Source organism: Danio rerio, chromosome 4 (genome assembly GCF_052040795.2).
Source record: "Danio rerio strain M-AB ecotype USA chromosome 4, GRCz13ab, whole genome shotgun sequence".
Lineage (NCBI taxonomy): Eukaryota > Metazoa > Chordata > Actinopteri > Cypriniformes > Danionidae > Danio > Danio rerio.
In genome coordinates, this window is record NC_141024.2 from 17555125 (window position 1) to 17572446 (window position 17322).

At 42.0% G+C, this 17322-nt stretch overlaps 1 protein-coding gene across 40 annotated transcripts in view; it reads right to left on the reverse strand.

The window, feature by feature from the left end:
- The window catches only part of sox5 (SRY-box transcription factor 5), a 234830-nt gene that overhangs the window by 20799 nt on the left and 196709 nt on the right, over nt 1-17322 (reverse strand). For 25 of the 40 annotated variants that reach the window (XM_087247440.1, XM_087247432.1, XM_087247422.1 and 22 more), the window contains 4 exon segments: nt 15154-15326; nt 14008-14076; nt 6758-6884; nt 4523-4608 (listed from right to left, as the gene is read on the reverse strand). In XM_087247440.1, coding sequence (XP_087103566.1) covers nt 4523-4608; nt 6758-6884; nt 14008-14076; nt 15154-15326 — 455 coding nt within the window. 40 annotated transcript variants of the gene reach the window in all.

Here is a 17322-nt window from a genome sequence, read left to right on the forward strand (position 1 = left end):
AACGTGTATGATAGGAAACCTCCCACTGAAACCATATGCTGTTTGATCTTATGGTTATGCTTAATAACGAAATGGTCATACTGGTTATATGGATATGCAGTACAATGCTTATTGAAACTAATCTTTCTGTCTGCTTCATTGCAGTGTTAGACTGTTAATTACTAATTTCAGCTCAAATCTTCTTTATGTGCTGCGTTTAGTCAGTCAGCTGGCCACTGTCTTTAAAAGAAACACAGATGAAGCAATTCTTCTGTTTTGATTCTGTAATCCGGTTGTGTACCAATTCATGGCACATCCATGCACACAGATTTCTGCAGGCTTTTTGATCAGGAGGTGACCTCACTGTGTGAGCTAGTCCACACAGGGGAGCAGGACATGAAATAAAGCTCTTGTTGGTCATTTCTGTTCAATTACTCCCACCATGGCCCCTGGTTGTGTGTGTGCCTGAGCGTGACATACGGCCCCTGTCGAAGCGTGCCTTGCCTCAGTGTGTGTGTGTGTTTGTGTGCGTGAGAGGGCGAGATGCTTTGTGTCCGGTCCACTGCATCAGAGTTCATTTTTTTTCTGAATCAAGTTCTATTACAGGGCCAGCTCTTGTCAGTCACAACTGCTAGACTGACACACACATACACTTCACTTCCAACAGTGGCTGCCACTGAACACGCTCAAAGCGCTGCCACCCTGCCATCAGCATGAGCAAACAGGAAGTGACAGCACAATGCCCCTCAAGTGCCCATGGGCTCACGTTTGCACACACAGCGAGAATGGGGGATGAAGGGGTGGCTGATCTCAAAAGTGGGGATGTAACAGAGGAATTTAAATGTCAGCCTTACACACAAAAAAAAAAAAAACACATACACAGAGGTGCTGAATGGGGGAGGGTGTATCTGTGAGGGATTTGATAGGACTCTTGACTCCTTCAGTCAAGCTGCGTCCTTTTAAACTCTTAAAGCTTCTCCTCTTGCTTCTCTCACTCTCTCTCTCTTTGCTAATCCCCACAGAGGAGTCTTAGGCCAGCTCTAATTCTTTAACCAGAACTCTGTGTGTGTGTTTAAAGGCAAGAAAGGTAAGAAAACACACATCGTCAACACGCACTAGAAAGATCCCAGAAGCAACGCCAGTCCGTAATGCTACACCTGATTTCAGGTCTGTTGTGTAGTGTGTCAAATGTGACTGCGGTAAGTAGTGTGTGTGCGTCTGTATGTGTGTATATGCATGGTGACGGGAGGAGATAGATTGGCATTTGCACTTTAACTCGTAAGGCTGATTGGAGAGTATTAGTGTTGGTGACACATGTTTTAACAAAGCCACCACCCCATCATCGCTAAGCCACCATACCCTCCCTGAATGCAGGAAGACGGGCTGCTGTCAGCACTATCCGTCGAAGTGGATCTGCGTGTCTTTATGTGACTGAGCAGACATCTCTCGCTCTCCAGTAATCCCCTGCTTTACTCAGATTATGAGCTTCTTTTCCCATCCTGCTTTGTTGTCAAAATGGAAGAAGTTCGGAGTGATCCTGTAAGCTATTGTCGTTTTGGTCTCTGCTGACTATTGTTAATTCTTCCTATTCTTGTTGTTAATTTTTGCGCTAAACCAAACATTGGCTGTCGAGTTGTGCCATTTTGATTACTGCGCCAGACGGGATGAACTTTGACATGAGTTGCATCTGACTGAAGCCGCTGCCAAGAAATCTCCCTCCCTAAGTGTCAATTAGTGTTTACAAAAAACACAAAAGCCAAATTAAAATCTATTGTGAGGTAGGATAATATTTCTCTTTTCTGCTTAATTATTTTTGGGATTGTCAAGGAAGACTCTTTTTAGGTTTGCGGTCTGCTTGTGGGAGTCAAAATAACATTCCCATTGTGTGATAAACTGAAAATGTTATGTGAGCTTTTAATGTTGAGCGGATAGGGTAAGCTGGACAGGATCAATCCAGCCATGCTATCTGTTAACAATGCCACTAACCTCTTTATTCTCAGACAATACCACCAGATCAATATCTGAAAGAAATTCACATGGCTTATCATCTTGCGCACACATGCCTCTCCAAGTGCCCGTCAGAAAAATAAATTGCTGGTGGTTTGGACTACAAGTGGAAATACATGTACCATTTCTTACAACTGATAAAAGGCATTAAATACAGTCTCCCTCTCACTTTCTCTCTCTGTCTCTCTTGTTCTCCTGTGTGCTGCAGTAATCCAGTGCAATATGGTCCAACATCTGCCTCTACATATGATGGCTGACCTCCTCCATTGACCCACTTTATACCTCTTCAGTACTGCTGCTCACAGCTTGTATCTTTCCATTCCTCCTATCCTTTTCTCATCTCTCACTCTTTTTCTCTTTCTCTCCATTCACCCATTTAAAACACAGTCCCTATTCTTGCATTTCAAAACTCTTCTTCTGCCTTTATGTGTGTGGTTTTGGGGGGTTAGGCAGGTTAATTTAGCAGGTTATGGCAAATTAGGCCAGTGTGAACTGTGGCCACAGTTGTGAAAAGTGGTTTTGTGGCCAGGTTTAAAGACCACTGCAGTGACAAATGGCAAACACCTTTAAGATAGTGACCCCTTGTGCAATAGCTCTGCCTCACACACTCACTCTTAGAAGTCTTAATGGCTGTTGTGTAGGTGAGCAGTTACAAACAGCTGTGACTTCAGCTATATGACATCTTCAGCTATGTGTTGAAACATAAGATGAGAGGATTTGTACAAAATGAATGTGTCATAACACTTTGTGTGGACAAACTTCACAGGACATGAGCGAGAAATTAAAATGCAATATATTTACATATATAACTATACCTTTTAAGCATCCAAATGCAGTATGCCTATGCACCAAATGCCTCATGGGCTCTGTTCTGTGATACTTCTGGTCTATTGTGTGTCAAAATATATTTTGTCCCAAATATGAATTACAGAAACAAATAATTGTGAAATAAAAATTATTACATTGAAATGATGTTTGTTTTATATTCAAAATGATTATGGCTTTATAATTTTATAGTGCTCTGAGTAGAGGAGAACGTGCCAAGCCAGGTTTGTAGCCAGATTAAGTGCAAACCCCTAAACCATGGGTCGTCGAGTGACCAAGGCAAATATTTTGTGCCTCTCATTCTATTGGGGGGTGTGAAGATGAGATGTGCAGATGCACAGATTGTCCCAGAGGAAATCCAACATGCTTCTGTTTGAGACATCTGTATTTAGCTTAGCCTTAGTAAATAATTTTCTTTGTCACAAAGCCCTAATCTCTCTCTCCCTCTGTGTGTTTGTTACAAGGGAGATTTGAGGATGAAATGAGAGAACAGTGGCATTGGATGTTGTTGTTGTTACTTTTTGCCAGTTGTTATTCTAGCAAAATCCAATTGCGTCTGACAAAGCTGTTCAATCTGGGATTTTTTTGAATCTTAACATGAAGTAACATATGGAGACAAGCTCTGAAGCAGATAAAATCAGACAGGACAAGATTTCTCACAGTAAGCCAGTCATACGCAGCACAGCAGGGTGAGTGCACAGACAGTAAGGGTTTAAAAAAAAAACAATCCTGTTTTATTATCCGTTATCCAAAGGGCACCTGGGAATACCACCTGTTTCTATGTGAGCATGTATGTGTGAGAGCCATTTATACCTCTGGCATATGCTTAATCTGTTATACAGCTGTGCAGGTGTGTATATACCTTTGCACATGTATACGCAAGTACAGTTCCCTGTTAAATTCACTCTATAATGTGTATTTTTTTTTTGGCTAATGGTGGCAGAGTGAGTATGGCCTCTTAGCCAAGATATTTAATGCTAAAGGGAGGTAACAGAGAGGAAGACATGGTCTAAGCCCCATTTGTACCTTAGGTTAACCTGATGATAAAGGAACTCCGAGTTAGCTTGTCCATACTGGGCCAGTGAGCCTGTAAACAATATTCAGAGTGGTTTAGCAGATGTATACATTTTGTCATTTTCATCTATGCGACTTCTGCTATACCAGCAGAGCTAACAAGCTCTTCACCCCTCTCCTTCTCCCAGAGACCAAACTAGAGAGGAGAAAAAAGGGCATATATGTGGAGATGCATGTTTACTGTGTTTTTGGCTTAAGAGAAGCACAGTGAGGCTGCAATAGGGGTTGACTCTATTCAGGCAGCTCATAATATCTTTTTGTGTTTGCTCTCTGTTCAGTGTCCCTCTGTGCTCTGTCCCCCTTAAAAACAGTTTCTATGGTACCCTTCGCTCCACAGTGAACAATATTAGCACCCCGGAGCCAGCAGTGCGGCATTCTCTCTCTGGGCTCTGGCCTCTCACAAAGGCCCATTTCTATGGCAACTTGCAGTTGGCATGAGGAAAAGGGTTGGGAAGAACAGTGGGCATTGTTGTTGTTCTCTATCGGAATCACAAAACAAAAAAGGGGGGAAAAAAAACGAAAAAACGGGAGAAAAAAGATTTTGTTTGAGTGGTTGGGAAAAAATTCACATGATCACCACAGTAAAGGGACACACACAGGAACACAGAGGAAAAAAAGCACACAAGATGGACATTACCTGCAGCTGAAGAGGACCAAGGCCAGGTGTTGCCGCAGCAGCGGCCGCCATAGTCGTAGGGATTAACTGTAGAGGGTAAGGTTCACCTGAGGAAGAGAGCATTATAGGTATGTCAGAATCTTAAGATTTTTTTTTCACACCTCACCCATCACTTTCATCTCCCTACACTTCTGCCCAGGGTCTGGGCCCCATCCCCCTCGTCTCTCCTTCGATGGAGCAACAGATTCACTGCTTTCTCTACTGTCGGTAAAGACCTCCATTGTGAAGTCCCCCCTTCATTCTAATGAAAGGCTGATTGTGTGGCTGCAGCACTAATACCCCGAGCACAATAGCAGTTGAAGGCTAAGGCATGATAAGGAGAGGACGGTAATTAACGAGGTAACGTCAGCGCCCCATCTCCCCGGGCCCCGCACAAGAGCCTCTGCATTGGAGAGATGAATCAGAACATGACGAGTGAATAGCGTGAGTTATTAGCGTCCACCTGCAGATATGGGCTTTATAATTACATGACCGGGAGGTAAAGGTCAGTCCAGTTTGGCTAGAGAAGCTGGGGGAGGGGTTATCAGCATCACATTGAAAGGGCCTGTGACATGAGAAACCATAAGTGTGCCCTAATATATCTGTTCAGCAGTCTTTTTGAGTTCAGACCATGATGAACAACGGAATGATGCTGGTTGAGTGGGAAGAGATATTGGATACCAGAGTTCTTTGGAAGAAAATAGGAGAGAAGACACATATTTGCTCGATGTCCAGATAGGACAGGTTTTTCTTCGACATTGACATAATGAATCTGTTATTTTAAAAGAATCAGCAACTTTTGCTGTGTCTCTCTGGCCAGATTGTAAAGTAAATATAGCACTTATTATTTGTATTATTAATTGCTTTAATGCATAGGCAACTAAAATTGAACTGTAAATTATTTGAATGTTATTGTATTTGGATATTATTTTGGATATAGTCAGCGACTTTAAAAACATCCATACAAGGGGTTTAAGGAGGAAGTCAGACCTTGTCTCAGTAAGCAATAAACCAGACGCTGCTATCAGATGGCCCAAAACTTTTTCCCATATACTGCTTCCCTTCCCCCTCCAAAAATACTCATCCGCTAGGTTAAAGATTGCCCTGGACCCAGTTCAAGGATTTATTCTGGTTAGATGTGTATGTTTTGTCTTTTTTCTTGTCATTCTCTCAGTCTATAAACAAACACAAATATTCCAGCTATTTTATGTCTCTCCCGGGTACAGCTGTAACAAAAGAGCAAAACTAAAGCAAAGCAAACATGTTGCTATTGGCGAGAAGGCAGCATCTTCAGACTGACTGGAAGAGATCCGTGGCCTGGCTCCGGGGAGCAATGGGTGGGAACCAGTGTCCCCTTAGTACAGACCCTGCGACCAGAGGGATTTTATCCCTCTTTTTTTCCGCTCTGGTTTTGAGGGTTCAAATGACAGCTTCCTCCCTCGTGAGTAGGCACTGTAATCGTAACTAAATGACATGCGTAATTGAAATATTGGGCAGGGTTTGATGGTGCTTCTGGCTGTAATTGAAATAGAGGGTGTATGGCTGATAAGGAGGGGGGCCATTGGGAGGAGGAAGAGGGTGGGGGGACTTGTTTGGGAAACTGTGAAGCTCAGTGGGCGGAGCTGGAGATGCGGACCGATCAGTCTCACAAGGGAGATGTACGTTTATGTGTGTGTATATGTGTGTGATCTATGCAATGTGTGTGTGCCTGCATACAGTTGGATTGGAGTTGGAGGCGTGTGCGAGGCGTATTGGACGCGTGTTCTGGCGGCCGCCCGTGTTAATATGAAGAAACCTGGGGCAGGTCACTCTACCCCCCCGTGAGAGCGCGAGCGTTCTGCTGCTGCGCTGCTGGCACTTGCCGCCTCGTTTCTCGCGGTAAACAACACATTGCTTCACAGTTGGACTGCTACGGCCAAAAACACAAACCCCAGAGGAAGTTTTCTTTTTTTTTTTTTTTCCTGTTCCTACTTTTGAACAAGAAATACACAGACACAAAAGCAAGCGAGTTTGTCTAGTCTCAGAGTCTGTCATGTGCGTGAGATGACGGGCATCGGTGCTGTTGGCTGATCTTAATAACACACCAGACAGGAGGGAGATGCTGCCCAACATTGGGTTGAAGACTCCGCTTTCAGCAATCTGGTTTAAAATCTCTAGTGTGAACAATAAACTGAACTAAAGTCTTTCATTTTACTAAAAGGATGCTTTAATACTTACTGCATCCCGGTTTGTAGTTAAATCCAGGAGGAAGTAGAAATCCTTGTTGTGCTGCAGCGGCTGCCAGAGTTCTCTGATCTGGAGGGAACACTGGAATCATCAGCGGAGGCAACTGACCCTGGACCTGCTGAAGAGATGGAAAGACAACAATTAGCATAATAGTCAAAAAAAATCTAATAAACAATATAAACAATGTTAGCCATAAAAGAGAAGAAGTCTGATCAACCAAAGTCCTAGTATCACCTTCTGACAGCACAGTTTAACCAGTAACCACCTGATGCTCTATATAAAGTTGGTCACAATCTGTTAAAAGTTTTTTTAGCTAAAGGGTTGAACAGACACTGAAAGAGCAATAGTTGGCCGCTTTACATGTTGATTAGACTTCCTGATGAAATGTTTTCTCTAGCTGACCATACTTTATGTCTGGCTACATTATGCCCCTCATTAGCTAGTATATTCTTTGGACAAGTTTAAACACTGCTTGTACAGTAACTGTCACCCAAGAACAAGTTAGGTATGGATAGGTGGCTCTTGGGATAGTTGGTCCCCTTGATTATTGCCATGTGAAGGAGCTTCTTCACACTCTGGCAACAGCTGGCCTCCATCTCTGCAGAGCACCATGCTCGGCACCTCGCCACACCACTTCACAAGGTTTTCAGGATTTAAAAAAGGGAGGAAAGATGGGGAAAAACACAAGCCAGAGACTTTGGCAAAGGGAGAGGCTTGAGACACACAGGCCCAAAGAAGAAGAGGACAGATGGTTCTACTGACAAGGAAAAACAAAAACTACAAAAGTGACAATACTGCATATAGGCAAGTGACATTCTCTAAGAGGAGAGGAAGCCCTTGATCACAGCAGTTACATGTTAAGATGAAAGTCTAAAAAGTTCTTTTTTTACTCTTCTATCTCTTTAGTCTCAGTAGCATGTCTGAGGTTTTCTGAATGACAACCACAGAGCAATCATTCCTTCATTTTGGTTAACCACAAATCGCAGGCCTCCTGTTCCCAGATCAGGAGGCGGTGGAGTTTTATTGTTGCATTTCGACATGAGCCCCCCCATGGACTAGTTGAGCTCTAGCTTCTAGTCCTAATTGCATATATGCTCCTCTGGTACTGCCTTCATCACCTCATTGTGTGCTAAGAGACTGTGGTCACAATAGCCAACACGCACGTGTGTTTGTGTTCTCCAGTGGTTTTGAGCATGGAGGTTTTTTTTGGCAAAATTTTAAGCACACGCTCTTCCCTTAAATGCATAGATGTGCAAGCAAGTGTGTGTGGGTGCATATGGAATTAGAGGCTCGTGGATCTCCTCAAAGCATTTGAAACACTGTCATGCTGTTCTCTATTCAATCAACGTAGCAAATGGCATTACCCACGCAGAGTAGGTGAGGCTGATATTGAAATTTTCAGACTAGTTAATGCAGATTGATGCATCCAGTTGACATGTATCATTATTTAGAGAACAATAGGACTAAACTTTATAGTCACTTTCAAAAATGATGTAAATTATGGGTCATGAATGATTAGCAATACTTGCAGAGCATCTCTCACATTGGCTGAAGCCATGATCACATGGTTTGTTTAAAAATACAGGAATTTGACATAAAGGACTTAAAGTCAGGGATAATTATTTTCAACTAGAATTTTGCCTCAACTGTTGGGATACATGAGTTATTGTTTAACCAAGGGTTAGGGAAAACACTACAAGGTGTTTCACACATTAAATAGTTAACCACAGCTCATTTTAAATCCAAGGTAAATATAATGCTGGGTTAAATTATTTCATAATGCTTCACCCAAGGGTGTACAATAATCCTGGGTTTTAATAAAGTGCTGTTTGTCAATGTATATTCATACATTTTTGGTTAATGTTCATATTTAGATATTTGCATGACTAGTGGCAGGTTTTAGGATGACAATAACCCTAGGTTAAGTGCTTTTTGTTTTGGTTATAACTTTAGAATATTCCTAAATGCTTACAACAAAAGTGTCAACTCCAGCTGCCAGGTCTATAAAGCTCTATTAATCAGCCAACAGCTGGATGTGAGATTCCATACTTGCTCTTTGAATTCTCTGGTCAAAAGAATGGCTTACTTGAAAAGCTTTTAAGTGCAGAGGAGTTTGTCAGGTGATTGAGTCTAAACAGATTTTAGTATTTACATCTAAGAACAAAAAGATAGCGCTGGTTGCAAGTTACAATCGTTGTCTTTAAAATACCTCTATTTAGCCTTAAGAAAAATAGATAGTGGAAGAGAAATAAACGCATGTAATAGGTGACAAAACAGCATGACAAACTTTATTAATTTCGCAGTTAATATGAACATAGTATGAAACGAAAGTGAAAGAGAGGAAGAAAAAAAATGTTGAAAGAAATAAACAGAAAGGGGAAAAGTAGAAAGTTGGCACCAAACTGAGTCAGAGTCTCTCGCCAGGCGGCACAGCTTGAACCTAAAGCTTTTTGAACATAATGAAGATGTGCAGATAATTAACATATGCAGTGTGAACAGGTTTGCTGGCACAGAGGAGAGAAAAACTCTAAGGTAGAGCTATTATTAGGGAGTAATTTGCTCTAAGAAGTAAATGAGTGAAACAATAGCTGCCAGCATTGACAATATGGCTCACATCTGAGAATGCGCGCAAGAACGGTGGTTAAAAAACGAGTCTCGCTGCTAAAATCTGTTTCAAGCCATATGCTCCGGCAATTAAAGGCGGGCCTCAGTGACCTCGCGCTGAAGAGGGGACACATAGCCATATAACTAATAATTAATTTGTGCCTGGATAGCAGCGTTAGCACACTCACACTATACTTGCAGACTGTCACTTAATATTAGCCTCGTGGATGTAGGCATAGGCCATTAACTTTTACAGTGTGGCTGTGATGACTGCCGTTCTGCTGGAGGAGTCAGTGCGAAAGGACTCTCTCTGGTGGATACAATTGAGATCAAATGCATGAACAGTCAGCCTTTGCATATAAATTCCTATCTCTCTTTATTAAGTATCTACACCTGGTTAAACATGGACAAGTAAAATAGAAACCTGTCAAAGTTGCCCTCTTTGCACAAAAGTTGTTAATTCACAATTGTGTGTGTTAGAACAGTGTCTGTGTTTACAGCATTAGGTATTGAAACCTGCAAGTACTAAAGTTCTTATATATAAAATCTAATAAATATACATTTGTTACATATTATATATGCTATTATATAGGTTTTATTAATATTTATTCCCATGATCATTTGCATCCAAAGCAGAGCTCGCTTTAGGATTATACTAGCTAATCTCATCTCTTCCTGTTAGTTTGTCTTTTCACATTGTCTTCATACAAACACCACAGAAAAAAAAGTCAGAACATGACTGTTGCACATTGCTGGGGGTAAAAGGGGTGCAGATTTTAAAGTCTAGACCAGTTCAGTTGCTTTGAGGTCACATGACTTCAACCCTAATGTCTGATCTCTTCTCCATGCCTGATCGCAGCATCCAGACAAATATGGCATTTCGAGATCACACCAAAACAACAGCCCAGCTTTTTCAAATAGCTAACGCATGTCCATTTTCTCACTCATGGCCTTCGTTCTTTTTTTCCAAGTATGCCTCTCATTTTTTTCCAGTGAACGGTCCTTTTCCGTGAGCCAAGGGCACCTTTGGCTGATTAGCAGCTAATGAAATTGAGTGGCGAGCCTGTGTCTGCACAGCCAGCCTTTTATTAGGCCCCCATTAGGTGTGAGTGCAGGAGGTGCGTCAGCCGCCCGCTGTAGGTGGGCATAACGCAGCGCCCATCTGCTCCTCTGCCTGTGTGTCCTTCCTCAAATAGCTCCCATTAGCTGCCAACCACCGGGCTGAGAGAAGCCTTCCCCACACTCTCAAACACATGAAGACACGCATATATGGGTATACAACAGGCTGTTATATGCTGCTCAAGGCCAGTCACTTAAGTAAAACACAGTTGTCCTGTGGTTGGAAAGGAGGTAGAGGTGGACATGGAAATGTATAACATTTTGGATATTTTAAATTCCCTGATTTTGGCTTCCTTGTTGAGTATGTAACACTTCTGTCTGCTTTTTTCCTTCATCGTTCTTTGTTTTGGTGATTTTCTTGTTGATCCTATGGCAAACCTTTACTTAGAGGACCTGAGCATGTTAGATATGTCTATCTGGTAGATTATCATTCTGTCTCACCCCCTAGCTGTTTTCTTTCAAGGAAAACTGAACACATAAAATCAGAAAAAGACCACACATATTCCTTATTTTCTGTCAACTGCAAATCTTTTGGAGCTATGCAGGGCTATCATTTCCTAAATTTTATCTGTCTAATTAAGTTGAATCATCTGGTTTAAAGCTTTTACAAAACCAACTTCAAGTTATTTTTTAGGTTGATTATCCTGAAATTGTTCAAACCGAAGGTGCAATCAAATATTTTTATAAACAGATTATAATATCAATTAGGCAGAAAATAATAAGTTGAAAACTGTCAAATGCTGCCTGGAATAGTGCTCACATAAATTGGGAACATGTGTTGGGAAACCCCCTGCCTCACTGTCCCTACCATCATCCCCGGTGCTGCACAAAGCCCAGTTCACACAACCAGTGCAGCCACTTCATGCAGGAAAAACACCAATTACATTCATTTAGGTGTAATGAGACAAATTAAACAATTACACACCCAATTGGGTTAGCCGCTCCTGTGCACAGGACCTGGTCTAACGCTTCTGTTGTCTTTTTTCTCCTCAACCTTCTTTTTAACTCTCATTCCGTGGGAAAATGGATTTACAATCTCAAGGAGGCACTGGCACTCGGCAAATGAGTATGATTGAGTTAGGAAGTGATCATGCAGTGTTTGACATGTATAGGCTACCGCAGTGGAAGTTCTTTATTTGGTTAGCTTTCCTGAAATGGAGGTTGACTCTAATACATGTTTTACAAGCAGTCACCGGTTTGTGTCGGCATCGTGTCTTAAACTAGTTAGAAAGCTTTAAAAAAAAAAGTGACAGCCGTGCTTGTTTTGTTTGGTGTGGCTTATGCCATTGTGCTAAATGGCCATAGTTATACATCAAATTAGCCCGCAAAAACATCTCCTCATGGGAGGTCTGGCTACCCGCGGTAACTGACACTTTGACAGCAGAGAATCCTCATCTCGGCCCCTGCGCTACGTATTGGAAATTTTCTAACACCAGCGCGAAGTCCCGCAGAGCCGGAGGAGGTGTGCTGAAAGGAGGCTGCTAATGAGAGAAAAGTGAAGGGGGAAAATGTTGGGAGTACGGCGAAGCTCAGAATGAGGTTGTACCAGTGGGCAGCTCACAGCCATTGCACCCACAGGTTTTTTTTCAACATTACACCTGTCGTTAAGCATGGAAATGCATTATATGTATTGCATTTCATGCCTCATGCTTCTGCGTGTGTGCCGCAAGCTTCTCGGCAGGTGTATTCTTTCATCCAAAGAAGCCTGTGTTTCTGGTTGGATAACAGTCAGGAGTCCTGTTAAGGCCCCGTGAGGGGTCCTGAGAGAAGACGCTTTAATAAGAAGCAAAGAGTGTGTAGATGTTACCCCCAAGAGCCTAAAGAAGTGGCCCCACACTGAGAGGTATATATGTGTTAACTGTGTGCATATTTCTGCAGAGAAGTAACTCTTCAAGGAGTTTTCAATGCGCCACAGGAGCAAAATTCCATTGAAACTCAAAAGTCAACATAAAACAGCACTCCATTTGACTTATTTAATGTGATGCGTATCTGTGTGAACCAATTTTGATGAGGGTAAGAGATGGCAAAAAGGTAATGTCATACAATAAATATATAAAAATAAGGCCGGGAACAATAGTTTAAATATTTTCTTTAAACATGGAATTTGGATATTGACCTTAGTAATGTGTTGTAAAACTCCAGAGTTCAGACATGAAGCAAGTGTTTGGTCAGAGTATGTTAGCGGTCTGTATGCTACACAATTTAAATGCGTGATTTAAGGAGGTGATTTTGGGCTAATACATGATTGGCCCATAACAAGGGTCTCCCCCTCTCTCCCCCCTCCACTGCCTCCGCGTTGACTGTGAGAAACTATTGTTCCACTGGGCTGAATGGAGAAGTGCTTGTTTGGGAAAAGGTTGCAAAGTCATGGGAAAAAGAAGCTTTGTTTCTCTGAGTGAAGAGTGGGGCTAGAAAAACCCAAGCGGACGTGTTTTGGGGACTGACGCACACACAGCTGCTTCTGACACATATACAGACATGAGCTGGTGAGGATTTTGAAATAGACACAGATAATTCTCGCATACACATGTTCAGACTAAGCTGTATAGTATGAACATGCACACACGAGCAACCACAGCTGCTACACACACACACACACACACACACAGCCAGGCACTAAAAAGAATGGCAGGGGTCCAGCGGACGGGACTGATCTGTGTATGCGTGTGTGAATAGTCTCAGTGTGATGTGGCTTCCTGGCCAAAACTGCCGGAGTCCCTCTCAAGGCTAAGTCTCATTTTATCAACCAAATTAGACTCATCTCATTTCCTTTTGCACACAAAGACTTTATTCGCTTCACACCTGCACACACAAAGCAGGCCAGTGTTTCTCTGCCCCATGTATAAGTCAGCTGGGACAAACCCATCAAAAAAGTGTCTGTGTTCAGTTTTCCACAAGCTCCCTTACCAGCCAGCAGGACTTTACCCATGTGTTCTTTTACGCAAACTATTCATTGAAATATAGCAAGTAGCTGTAGTGTTTTCTGTTTTCTTTCACAGACCTATCGTTTTATCATTATCATCAGAAGACACTGGTGTTCATTTAATTTTGCCTGTTGAATTTCAAAGTGACAGTAGCCATTGATTTACATTTTAAGAATCACCTTTATCCTGGATGCCCTGAGCTGCAGTAAACTCAGTCATTTTTCTAATCTTTAAATATCTTCCACTGAGCTGTCATAATGTGTTCAGGATTGTCTTGAAATTGGATGTACAGTAATTCAGAGGACAGCTTTGTGATTCTTTGTTTTGTGTAGTTATATTTTGATTGTTTCACAAAAAGGACTACAAGAATGGACACTAAATATAAGCTCCACTCTTACATTTGTGATTTGATGAGGGGGGTTGATTGCTGACTGGCAGACTGAAATGTTTGATTGTCATGAAACCCCACAGTCATGGTGACAAGACTCTCACATTGTGACATCTTATAAACATTTGCGTTCAAAAGCATAAGTGCAAACAAGTATACAGTCCTAATACTGGACATGCACATACTGTATATATATGAAGACTCACCTGGATCTGTTGCTGCAGGAGGTTGATTTTGTGTTGTTGCTGCAGAAGTTGCTGCTGTTGTCGTGCAATCTGTGGACAGAACATGTCAAACTGTCAAACATGTCAAACTCTTCTCCAATAATAGAGAACATTATTTGTGTAGATAGAGATTGGGATGAGTGAATTGTTGATGGTGCACTGTTTGAAACTCTTGGGTGTGTTTTTGTATTTTAGACATATTTGCTAAGGAGTGGCGCCTAGTCCTGGAGCGTTGTGCGCTTGTGCATGTTTATGTGTATGTGTACAGGGGTGTGTAAGTAAATGTGTTAATACAGATCTGTTTTCTTTTGTAAAACTAAGCTCCCCAGAAGCAACTATGCACACAACAAAGCCCAAGCACTCTCTTCTGTATGCAAACACCTTTAGTCTCCTGCTTGTGTGCTGGAGGGGACCTAAATGTTTCTCATACACTTACAAGCGGGATGGAGAGAACAGAAGGTTTCTTTATGAATTTGGTTCAAAGTGGAGAATCTTACAAACTGTACCTTTCATAAATATATGCAAACACACAGGTTTCCTAGACGTAATGATTTTTAGACTGTACAGATTGTTTGGTTTGTCATTCCCTTAAACATTCTACAGATTTACATTTTCATAATGATTAATTCTGGTTTATTTATGAGCCATTCTCTTCATGGGGACCAAAAGAGGAAAATTAAAATAATAATAATAATGTTTAAGGTCCCCGTAATGTTTTAAATACCAGCATTACATGCACAGACAACTTTGGTATGTGTTCTGTAATCTGACATACCACAGGGGTCAATTTTAAAAATGTCTGCTACTTTTAAGACAAGTTTCAGATCAATTTTCTTTCTGTTCTTTTAGCAGTAAAATGCATTGCTAAGTGGCATACTTACAGAACACGTACTTACATACCTATCAGAAAACAATTGTTGGTAATAATTTTTGACCATTGAGACTACATTACTCACCAAGCCTTGTGTTTTATTGCATTGTGCTTGGTTAATGCCTATATTGCATATTTACAATCAGCCTACATTGCCCTCTGGTCATTGTTATTTGGCTTCATTTGAAAAAGTTTGGATAAAACTGAATATAACTAGTGAGACATGCGCATGACGAACATTGTAAATATTTGCTGACCTGGTCCTGTTGCTGTTTTGCTAACTCCATTTGCTGGCGTTGTTTTTCAATCTGTGAAGCAGCCAGTTTCTTCTGCTCCTCGTGGGCAGCCAGTAACTGCTCTCGGAGACTGCTGAGCTGCGTGATCATCCCCATCAACTGCCGCTCTTTCTCCGCCAGACTGTCCGGGGTGCCTGCAAGGGTTAAAGGACACAGGCCACAGGTCAAAGAGCTAGTCCAGGAAGCATTGTGCCCAGATGTGCTCCTCCCGAGATGTGCTATCACCCTGATGTTTACCTAGCCTTCGCTACACATTTAGCATGAGCTGACCTCCGACCTCGAACTAAAGCTGAGAACGCTCTGACATACGAGCAGCCCCAGAGCAGACGGCAGGAGGGGAAGACTAAATCACTCAACAGGATGTAGTCGCACTGCGGTATTACCCCAGACTACCACCAATCAAAAATTGTGTGTGTGTTTGAGTGCACTAAACCCCTAAAGCGTTCAAATGTCCAAATGAGCACGTCTGTTAATGAGTTCATGTGTGTGCAATTGTGTGTCTGAGGTCATATATCTGTGCTAAAACACACACACACAGACACACGTCTGCAGGCCCCACAATCACCCATTGTTCTCGGTCTCTACCTTCTGAGGGGCCACATTCCACACCAGGGAAAAACAGATGATGAAGAAAGCTAGAGAAAGAAGGGAGTCATAGCAGCTGACCTGACCCTTTGCCCTGGCAGGAAGGTGAGAGTAGGCTCCATTTGTAACCCCTTCACAAACACACACACACAGACTCAACAATGCACAATAAAGGCAACTGTCACAGTTGGCCAGTTGGAAAAATAAACCTGCAGCTCCCTTTAACAGCTCCCAGACTGGGCTTTCACAAGAGGGTGTGCATGTGAGCCGGCCTGGGACAAGGGAAGGCCTTGTGTGAAAAGTGACGAGTCTTCCAGAGAAAGGAGGCATCAAAGCGATCTTTCTTTCCTGCTTTCTTTTTGAGACCCTGTTGCTCATACTAGGACTGGATCTGAATGGTTAAAATAGACATTTTTATAGCTATATTGAAGTATTTTAATTTATATATTTAATATATTTTTTAATTTCTTTTAACTTGATGCTTTGAAGGTGGTTCACTTAGATATTAACACCAAAAACATCATGCAAATAATTAGTCTTGTTAATTCTTGTTAGGGCTAACAGAAAAAAAAAAGATTTTCATTGTTGTCAACCTTAGATAGAACACATTAATAATAATTTAAAATCCTTACATTTATATAGCACTTTTCTGGACACTCAAAGAACTTTACACATTTTTTGAAGGGAATCTCCTCATCCATCACCAGTGTGCAGCATCCACCTGGATGACGCGATGGCAGCCAGATCGCACACCACTTGGCGATTGGCGAAGAGTGATATGGGGATGGTTAGGAGGCCATAATGGACAGTGGGAAAATTCTCTGATTCTCTTCTCGATCTCATCCGAAATACTGGGGCGTGAGGACCCACACAGACTGCAGGTTGAGCACCCCCTGCTGGTTTTACTAATGTCACTTCCGGCAGCAATCTAGCTTTTTCATGTGGCTTTCCTTTATATCCAAATACTGATCGTGCTGACCGTCTGCCCAGGTACTGACCCTGCTTAGCTTCAGTGGGCAACTATGTGAGAGTCGGCTAGTTACACATGAACATATTATACATTCAAATAGTGTCGTGACCCCTGTGCTTGGTCCAGATTTTTTTTACCACATGGGTGAACCCTAAAGAATCCATTGAGAATGCGTCTTAGCATTGTTAGTAGACATGCTCCTAAAACAACTAGTCAGACAAACTACCAACTAGATTCAATAAGATGCTTTGTGCATGCCAAACTCAGTAAGACTCTCAGCAAGATTCACTTACTAAACCGAACCTTTGACATAATATACTCTGGATGCACTAAGACTAGGGTTGACAGAAGGTGTTTATACACACACATAAGAAAACAGACCAGCCTCATCAATCACAACCGAAGGCTTTTTACCTCGGCTACTGAAAGTTCAGCTTTGGATCAATAAGTGGTTTCCTCTCTCTCTAAACATCCTAGGGCTGCCTTTACTGCCTTGCCTCATGTCACAAACCACAGTAATTAACCAATTTGTAACAATGTAATACCTGTCAAGCAGCTCTCACTGCTAATTAATG